The following is a 10873-nucleotide window of genomic DNA, read 5'->3' as shown; positions in this document are numbered from 1 at the left end:
GCATAAAGCAAAATCAATCTATGTGAGGCCAAGCAAACCACTGACCAGACACAAAAGATCAGTTAAGAAGACTTGATTTTCTGCAACCATTTCTCAATACACACTTTAAAGAAGATGTCTTCTCAGAAGAGTCCCTCATTGTTTTACTCCACAACTAACCTGACAGAGCTAAACCACATTGGAGTCTTATTACATTCCAGATGAACAACCACATTTTCAAGTTGGGTAACTGCAGCAGATGATATATGAGGACATTTTATCTATCTTTCTTATACTGTTTTAGTTTTGATTATTAGAGGTTTGTGGCAAAAGGTAGAGGGCAGTAATCCTAGCTAAATCATCATTGGTATACTTAAGGCATATTTACGACAGCCAATACCTTCTAAACAACTTAGCGAGACCCTGTCTTAGAATAAAACATTAAAAAAGGAGGAGGGGGCTAGAGATGTGGCTCAGTAGTTAAGCGCCACTGGGTTCAGTCTCTGGTACAAAAAAAAAAAAAGTAAATAAGGAATCAAAATTGAGTGCCTAATAGATGCAGAGCTAAAGGATTTAACAATTTTCTCGTCCCTTGGCTCTTTATGGTAGATAGGCTTCCAGTCTAGGAAAGGCTGAAAGTTTCATGCTTTTGAAAGTGGCTTTATGTGTAATGATGATTCAATAAATAATAATTGAGTACCTACTATGTTCTAAGTGTTTTTCTAGAGAGACTAAAGATATGTTATGAAAACAAATGGTCAAGAAAAAAAAAAACACTACCTAATGGAGTTTACATTCTACTAGAGGATAGATGGCTAATAAAAATGTAAGTAAAATATATAGCATGTCAGAGAGTTCTAAGTGCTTTGCAGAAAGGGGAAAGAGAACAGGAAATGTGGGAGAAAGAGCAGAAATGTTGAATAGAATGATCAGGAAAGGGTACCCTGAGAAGATAACATTTAAGCAAAAGGATAAAGGACACCATGGAGAGAGCCATGTAGACAGCTGAAGAGACAGCATGCCAAGCAGAGGGAAGCAAGCGTCCCTTAAGATCCTGAGGCGGGATTTTGTTCAGGCATCAGCAAGGAAGTTGGTTTGCTTAAGTAGAAAGATTAAGAGGAGGGGTATTGAACAGAAGTTACAAACTGGACAGGTATTCAAGTTTTGTAGGACTTTTTAAACCATAGTAAGAACTTTTTTCAATTATTGTTTTATGTATTTATGGGATACAAACGGATGCTATGATTCATGAATACAATGTTGAATATTTAAATTGAGCTAATTAAAATATCCATCATTTTAAATACTTATTTTTGTGGTGAGAACATTTGAAATTTATCCTCTTACTCTAAGTGAAATGTAAAATAGGGCTGGGGATGTGGCTCAGTGTTTGAGTGCCCCTGAATTCAATCCCCAGTACCCAAAAAATAAAAATAAAGAAAAAATTCTCCTTTTAGCAATTTTGAAATGTTTAGTACATTATTACTATACTCACTACACTGCAGTATATCAAAAAAGAAAACACTTCTTGCTCCTATCTAATTAAGGCTCTGTACCCTTTGACCATCATCTGCCCATTCCTTCTCCATCCTCTTAGTCCTTGATAACTACCACTCTACTCTCTGCTTCTTTGAGTTTCAATATTTTAGATTCCACACACAGGTGAGAATATGCAGTATTTGTTCTGTGCTTTATTGGACCTAGCATGTTTTTCAGTTCCTTCCATATTATCACAAATAAAAAAGAAACTACTGCATTTTAAGACTGCATGGTAATCCTTTGTGTACATTTCCCACCTTTTCTTTATCCATTCATCTGTTGACAGACATCTAAGTCGATTCTATGAAAAGACTATTACAAATTATGCTGCAATGGATTTGGGAATGTATCTTCAACATACTTATTTAAAATCTTTTGTGTATGTACCCAGAAATGAGACTGCTGGATCATATAGTAACTCTAATTTTGGTTTTCTGAGGAACTTCCATACATTTTTCCACAAAGGTTGTGTTAATTCAATGCCCAATGAGCAAGGATTCCATTTTCTTGATATATTTGCCAATGCTTATCTTTTGTCTTTTTTGATAATAGACATTCTTACAGATATAAGGTGAAATATCACTGTGGTTCTAATAATTATAGATGTTTGAGTGTTTTTCCATATATTTGTTGGTAATGTGTATGTTTTCTTTAGAGAAAAGTCTCCTCAGATACCTTGTTCATTTTTTAATTGGATTGTTTGTTTTCTTTCATTTAGTTGCTTGAGTTCCTTATATTTTTGGATATTAACCTTATATTTTTGGATATTAACCTTATGTATGGATTGTGAATATTTTCTCTTCATAGGTTAAATCTTCATTCTGTTGATTGTTTCTTTCAATGTGAAAAAGATTTTTATTGTTATGTAATGCCATCAAATTCTTTTCTTTTTTCCCTAAATTTAGTGCATGTTTAAAGAGCTAAAATCACAATCCAAATAATCAGGTTTTTCTGGTCTGAAAGGAAACATTTTTTTAAAAAATATCCAAAAGGAAAAGTGATAATTTAAAAAAATTTAAATGTGGAAAAAAAGAGGATTATTACTCATTTGAACAAATTCAATCATTCTTTGTTGGAGCTGAATTATATGTAATTGTCTATTTTTGTTTTGTTTTCTGAGCCTTGGAGGCTATAGTTACTCATGTGTGTGTGTGTGTGTGTGTGTGTGTGTGTGTGTGTGTTGTGCTGAGGATTGAACTCAGATCCTTATGCATTCGAGGCAGGCACTATACCCAACTGAGCTATATCCCCAGCCCATGAAGTTATATTTTAAAAATCATTGCCCAGATCAGTGTTGAGTAATTTTCCACCTATATTTTCCTTATAGTCATTTTACTGTTTGGGGTCTTATATTTAAGTCTTTAATTCATTTTGCATTTATTTTTTAAATATTTTTAATGTAGATGGACACAATATCTTTATTCCACTTATTCATTTTTTTATGTTGTGCTCAGGATTGAACCCAGTGCTTTACGCATGCAAGGCAAGTACTCAACCACTGATCCACAATCAGCCCCTTGCATTGATTGTTGTACATGGAGTGAGATAAAAGTCAAGTCTCATTCCGTTGCATAGGGATATCCAGTTTTCCAGCACATTTATTGAAGAGATTGTCCTTTTCTCAGTGTGTGCACTTAGCACCTTTATGGACCATGTGCATTTACTCATGTAAGTGCATGGGTTCCTCTCTGAGATCCCTACTCTATTCCTTTAATGGTTGAGTTTATTTTTATGCTAGTACATTGGTGTCTCAGTGACTATCATTTATAGTATAGCTTGAAATCAGGTTGTGTGATGCCTGCAGCTTTGTTCTTTTTGTTCATTACTGCTTTGACTCTTGAAAGTTTTTGTGATTAGTCAAGGGTTCTACCTGAATTTTAGAATTGCTTTCTCTATTTCTATAAAAAATGACATTAGAATTTTTAAAATTATTTAAATTGATATATAAAATTCTACACATTTCCAGGGTACTATGTGATATTTTGATGCATGTATACATGTAAGATGATTCAGTCCTGGTAAATATACTTATGTCCTTGAACATTTATCATTTCTTAATGGTGAAAACATTCAAATATTTATATATGAACTACAAGAAAAGATTAGGCTGTTTCCATTCTTGGCTATTAATCATAGTGCTGTAATGAACATAGCAGTACAGGTATCTCCTTGACATACTGATTTCATTTCCTTTGGATATATATCCAAGAGTGGAATTGCAGGACCATAAAGTAGTTCTGGTTTTCATTTTGTAAGAAAATGAACTCTTTTACATAATGGCTGTACTAATTCATATTCCTATCAACAGTTCATTGGATTATTCTAATCCATAAACAGAGTATGTCTCTTCACCTTTTTTTGTGTTCTCTTAAGAAACTCATAAATGTTTTGTAATTTTCATTATAGACATCTTTCACCTCTGGTTAAATTTATTCCTAGGTATTTTTGTAGCTATTATAAATGGATTGCTTTCTTTATTTCTGTTTCAGATAGTTAATAATTGGCACAGTAACACTACTTATTTCTGTATATTGTTCTTTTACTCCTGCAGTTTTATTGAAATCATTTGTTCTAATTGTTTGTTTTTTGTTTTGTTTTGTTTTGGGTGGAGTCTTTGAGGTTTTCTATATTTAAGACCATGCCATCTGCAAACAGTCACAGTTTGACTTCTTTTCCAATTTGGATGCATTAATTTCCTTCTCTTGACTTAACGGCTCTAGCTAGGTCTTACAGCACTATGTTAAATAAAAGTGGTGAAAGTGGGCATCCTTGTCTAGTTCCAGATCTTAGAAAGAAAGCTTTCAGCTTTCCCCACTCAGTACATTAGCTTCTGGGTTATTATAAATGGGTTTTATCACGTTTAGGTATTGCTTCATATCTTTATATTTGAATCCAAAACAAGCATGTAAGCTCCTTGAAGTTTTGACCTTGTTTGTTCTCATCATCTATGGGTACTCAGTATTTAACGCAGAGTCTGACACACAGTAGGTACCTAATAAATGTTTGTCAATTACATGGCTTTTTTAAAAGAATAAAGCAATTCTATTTTGAAGAGTATGTTTTGAAAACATCCCATTGCACACACACACCCTTGGCTACACATACGTTCTCTCTCCTCCTCCATTAACCTCTCCCTTGCCACCCCCAACCCCTACCCCACCGTTCAGAAATATTTGTTCTTTACAGAGAGAATATCTCCACAAAAAAGGAAAGTTTTCCTTGCTTCTTTGTCTCACTAGTCAAACCCCTGGGGAAAATATAAACAGATACAGGTAGAATGTATTGCATACACAGAAATACAGCCACAGGGAAGGAACTGGGAAGCTCCCAGCAGACACACAGGGAACTGTGGATCCTATTCTGGAGAGATTTGTAAACTCTTAATAATCACCGACTTATAAAACACGGCTCATTTGGCTCAGAGCACTAAAAGATGTTAGGTCTCTCAAGTTGCAAATAATATTTTCCATCCATAAGTCAACTTTTTTACTATATAAAGGAGAAGATTCTTTTTTTAAAGAGAGAGAGAATATTTTTTAATATTTATTTTTTAGTTTTCGGCGGACACAACATCTTTCTTTGTATGTGGTGCTGAGGATCAAACCCGGGCCGCATGCATGCCAGGCCAGCACGCTACCGCTTGAGCCACATTCCCAGCCCAAGGAGAAGATTCTTATGGCTGAGTTTCTCTCACATCTTTCTCTCCAAGTCAGAAATGCTATCAGGTATGTAAGGAAGTCAGCCTGCATCTGAGAGTCACTGTCCCACTTCATTCACCTCCGTCAGAAGACAAGAGCATGCGGTTCTTCTGCAAATCCTTAAATTCTTTGTTGCTTTGTTCTTTGTCAGAACACGTTAGGTTCTCCACTTCTCCTACCGTACCCTTAAGGGAGCCTGAAGTGACACAAACACACTAAGGGCTCACGCTACAACTCAGGGAAAGTGGTGTTCAAATGTCTTAGATATTTTTGAGGAATCACTAAATTCCTTTCAGTTAAAATATGCGTGACCTTGTACCACTTTGTAAATTAGTAGATGGACAGATTATCTTCCAACAGGAGCAATTAAAGCAGGTTGTTATTTTTTTAGAGTTGTTGCAAGTGACAAATAGTAAGTACAAAGAAAGAAAGAAACAGGTCAGTGGACTCTCTTTTCCTTTGGATTTGCCTATACATTAACCTCAAAAACATAAATTTTTAAAAGAAGATGAATTCATGTACTTATAATTTAAAAAGAACTTATTTCAGGGCCAGTGGACTTAAATTCCAATAAGTGGTTAGAGCTGTAGAGGAGGGCCTGGTTCCCTTCTCAGTTATACAAAATGGATTTCATGGTTGTTTGTCCTCTTCTCTCCAACTGTGCATTTGTACTATCTTTTCAGATGAACAGAAAGACAAAAGAGGTGAATTTAAATTTGCCCCGTGATCTGCTAATAGATGTACTTTAGAGGTGTAGGTTATAGAAATGATGCAGTGAGATTTTGAATCATCTGTGTAGTTTATCTATCTTTCTCTGATCCTATATAGCTAAAATTTCACTCTGGCAGAAAAACATGTCAATAAGATCTTGGCTATCATGAAATCAAATAATTACCAAAGTAGGAGTCAAGACTCAAGTTTTGGTTCCGGGTCACACACAATGCATTGGAAGGTACCAAGAATTTCCTGGTCTGTGAGTAGGGTAAGTTAATTTATGTCTCATGTTATTGCGTAGTGTCTTAAAAAGCCTCAATATCTGTTTGGATACTAAATAAAAGTTGTCATGCCAGCTGCACTATAGATTTATTTAAGTATTCCTAACTGGAATAAATATCTTTTATGACCCACAGTATACAGATGGGCACACTGCAAAACACACAGCTCAAGAAATTATCTATGCATGGGACTGATGATGTAGCAGAATTTATTTGTAATATTTTTTAGTTGTCAATGGAACTTTATTTTATTCATTTATTTTTATGCAGTTCTGAAAATCACACCCAGTGCCTCAAACATGCTAGGCAAGTGCTCTACCACTGATCTACAACCCCAGCCCTGTAGCAGCATTCTTGATTGCTTTGGCAAAATAAATTTGTAATGGGGGAGGAATTTTATTCTTTGTGTTCACTATTGTACCCCACAATGGTAGGAAAATAATTAAGAATAAATAAATATTTGTCAAGTGCCTAAGTAAATAAATAAAGTGCTACAATTTAAATTCAGCACCTAACCTTTTTATTGCAAGCTATTTTCAAACTCAGAATGATAGCATGTAGTCTGGTAAATATAAGTATTATTATGGAAAGTATATTTGAAATTAAAATTCTTCTGGAAATTTCAGTACATGTGGTCATCATAATTATAATCCATTGAACTAAATCACTTGGAGAAAATGTACATTTTCATTAAAATCATGTTCATTAGATAAATGTTTTCCTTATTCTAAAAATATTGTAAATTTAAATATCTAAAAATATTGTAAATTTAAATATCTTGGTAATAAGACATTTATCATTCTGAATTTGTCCAGGTTTGACCAAGTATGAAGAAGCAAACCTCTTGATCTCTGCAGATTATATAAATGGCATAATTATGGAATTTTGTGAGTATCTTCACAGTGACATTAATAAATAATGTCATCAATTATCCTACTTTTAAAGACAATATATTGTTAAATCTAAAATACTGATGTTGGCTTACTCAGTCAAATATCATACTTTAACCAAGAAATTTTAGGTCATAGAAATAAGCCTGAACCAATAGTTTTAAGAAGGTTGTTAGCAAAATATCCACTTCTTTAGTCTGGTCTCAACTCTTGATGCAACCAATATCAGAAAGATCTTTCTGGTCTCTGCACATCCTAAAGAGACCCTTCTATTAATTATTTAATTCATACTTAAAATAAAAGTAAGATGATCAAGAGATATATTATAGAGTTTAGGGCTTAATTCTAGCAAAAATGAAGGCACATGGTTTTACATACTAGAGAAACAGACTTACCCAGCAGCAAGGTGTCTCACAAACCAAGTCACAATATAGAAGAGTGCAGTTTGGGAAGTGGGGGTGAGATGAAGCCAGGGGAAACCATGGTCCACAAAAGAAATCATATACAAGTGATATAACACCTGACTTCAATTACTTAAGACCCCACCACCACCATCATGAAAGGGAAATTAGACTTCCTTTGTATAGCTTCAGGAGAGTTTAAATTTACCTGGGGAGTGCCAAAATCAATGTGTAAAATTAATAAAAGGAAACCAATTTTGCTCAACCTGAACTACTCAGAGACCACCAGAGTTCCTCAGGAGAGGAATGAGCTGGACTGTTCACCAAATCCAGACACTACTTGGGAAGAGTCTGATCTAGAAAGAACTAGGTAGGTAGTTCTCACAACATTTTACAGATTCTGAGGTGTTCTGCAGCACCTCCCTAAAAGTAACAAATGTAAGTGGGCTCAAGACTCTGATCCCACAGTTCTAATCTTACTTGTTTTTTATCATTGGGTGGTTGTTTTTCATATTTATACTAAATTTTTCAGCGAAGTGAAAGGATGAGATCAAAGTTTATATTCATACATAGAATATACAAGGGGCAATGATTTTTACCATTAAAGATGAAACATTACTAAGACTCAGGGTTATAGGAACATTTGAAATTAAATGAGGTCTATTCCAAATCCATCTCCAAATATACCAGTATTTCTAGGATTTACTGAGTGCACATATCTGAGTGAGACCCTTAAATCTCTCTGAATATCAATTTTCTTATCTATGAAAGAGGAGGATAAAGTGGACCTCCCTACAACTCAAAGGCTCATTAGGAAAACTAAATAAGATGGTGTAAAAATACTTAGTACATTTTCCAGTATTGTATGAGCAAAACCTTCAAAAGTACCTCATTGTTCACTTCTTGGTTACTTCTATTTTTCTAACAGCTTTAGGATCCCAGAACAGAACAGTGCATTTTGTGACTGAGTTCATCCTCCTGGGTTTCCATGGTCAAAGGAAGATGCAGAATTTCTTCTTCTCATTAATTCTGGTTCTCTATCTCCTGACCTTGCTGGGGAACGGAGCTATTGTCTGTGCAGTGAAATGGGACAGGAGACTCCACACACCAATGTACATCCTCCTGGGAAATTTTGCCTTTTTAGAAATTTGGTATGCTTCCTCCACTGTCCCAAACATGCTGGTCAATATCCTCTCTGAGACTAAGACTATCTCCTTCTCTGGTTGCTTCCTCCAATTCTATTTCTTTTTTTCACTGGGTACAACAGAGTGTTTCTTTTTATCAGTTATGGCTTATGATCGGTACCTGGCCATCTGCCGTCCATTACACTACCCATCCATCATGACTGGGAAGTTCTGTGTAACCCTGATCTGCGTGTGCTGGGTGAGTGGATTCCTCTGCTATCCAGTCCCCATCGTCCTCATCTCCCAACTTCCCTTTTGTGGACCTAACATCATTGACCACATCGTGTGTGACCCAGGCCCATTGTTGGCCCTGGCCTGTGTCTCTGCTCCTTCCACTGAGCTTATCTGTTACACCTTCAACTCAATGATTATCTTTGGGCCCTTCCTCTCCATCCTAGGATCTTATACTATGGTACTCAGAGCTGTGCTTCGTGTTCCCTCTGGTGCTGGTCGAACTAAAGCTTTCTCTACATGTGGATCCCATCTAATGGTGGTGTCTCTATTCTATGGAACCCTTATGGTGATGTATGTGAGCCCTACATCAGGGAACCCAGCAGGAATGCAAAAGATCGTCACTTTGGTTTACTCAGCAGGGACTCCATTCCTAAATCCGCTTATCTACAGTCTCAGAAACAAAGACATGCAAAATGCCCTTAAAAAAGTCCTGGGATTAATAACTAGTTAAAGCTGAGACCACTTTGAAATAAATGTTGAATAGGCCACTTTTCTTTTAAGAGGTTACAGAATTATTTTTATTGTTCAGAACAATGGGATTTACTGATCATGTTCATCCACCTTCTACCTTTGTTCCCCCTCCCCCATACTTCCCTGTCCCTAGCAATCCCTCTTCTACTTTCAGGTCAACCTCTTTTCTGCCATGGTCCTGGGGATTGAATCCGGGGTCTCATACATATGAAAGAGAACAAGCAATACTGCACTTTCTATATTTGGCTTATTTTGCTTAACAAAACGACGTCATCTAGTTCCATACATTTTGCTGCAAATGACAGTATTTCATATGTGTTTGAGTGTGTATACATACATATATATGCATACATATATACACATACCATGTATATACACACACACCATATATTCTTTATCCATTCATTTATTGATGAGCACCTAGGCTGATTGCATATCTTAACTATCTTGAATAGTGCCACAATAAATACCAATATGCAGATATCTCTCTTGTATCCTGACTTCATTTTCTTTGGTTATATACTAGGGAATGAGATTGCTAGATCATACAAATGTTCTCTTTTTAGAGTTCTGAGGAAACTCCATACTTTTTTTCCATAGAAGCTGTGGTAATTTACATTCTAAGTGTGTCATTTTTTTGAGAGAGAGAGAGGGGAGAGAGAGAGAGAGAGAGAGAGAGAGAGAGAGAGTGTTTTAATATTTATTTTTCAGTTTTCAGTGGACACATCTTTTATTTTTTTATGTGGTTCTGAGGATCAAACCCAGAGCCCTGCGCATGCCAGGGGAACGCGTTACCACTTGAGCCACATCCCCAGCCCCCAAGTGTATCATTTTTGACCTTAGTTACTTATAATAATAGTAGAGAATGGCTTCAGTAAATGTGTTCTGATTCATACTTATAAGGAGAGGGAAAAACTTCTCTTTCACAATCCCTTAGCAGTTTTGTTTCAGCTCATTGGTGATAAATGCTCCATAAAATATTTTTAACATACATTAACATACATGGCCTCACTGAGTAATTACATTTTGTTCATATATATATATATATATATATATATATATATATATAATCAACAATACATGTGTTTGTATACATGTTTACATACATACATCCTTTTTCTATTATGTATATTTTATTTGCTGGTCTTAACCTTAGCTGATGTAAGAAATTAATTGCATGTGTATCTGAAGCCTTGGAAAAGAGTGTAATCTTTTAAATTCATTAAATAAATATTCTTAAAGATAACAGATTGAGAAGCCACCAAAAAAAAAAAAAAACGCTAAGAATGGACATCTTCCCTAGTTTGAAGCTGTCTTTCACACCAAACTTACAGTATTCATCACCCTTCTATGCTTCATGCCTCTATCACTTAGGAATAAGTGAAAACTTTCTTTCTGTAACTCAAAGCCCCATTCACTCTTCTCTCCTACTGACCCACAGTGTGAGCCTTATACTTTGTAATGATCAGCCCTCTTATTTTA

The 10873-nt window shown here is 35.4% G+C and overlaps 1 protein-coding gene across 1 annotated transcript; it reads left to right on the top strand.

Moving 5' to 3' along the window:
- Positions 1 to 8678: 8678 nt before the first annotated feature.
- Positions 8679 to 9371, top strand: LOC308648239 (olfactory receptor 11H6; the record flags this gene model as incomplete). The annotated part of the gene is made up of 1 exon (XM_081292896.1): positions 8679 to 9371. The coding sequence occupies one exon, from the start codon at positions 8679 to 8681 to the stop codon at positions 9369 to 9371; it is 693 nt and encodes a 230-aa protein (XP_081149022.1).
- Positions 9372 to 10873: the final 1502 nt, after the last annotated feature.

The sequence above is a fragment of the Spermophilus citellus genome (genome assembly GCF_964194105.1).
Source record: "Spermophilus citellus genome assembly, chromosome: 4".
Classification (NCBI taxonomy): domain Eukaryota; kingdom Metazoa; phylum Chordata; class Mammalia; order Rodentia; family Sciuridae; genus Spermophilus; species Spermophilus citellus.
Note: the sequence above shows the minus strand (reverse complement) of the source record. Positions and strands in the feature narration are given on the sequence as shown.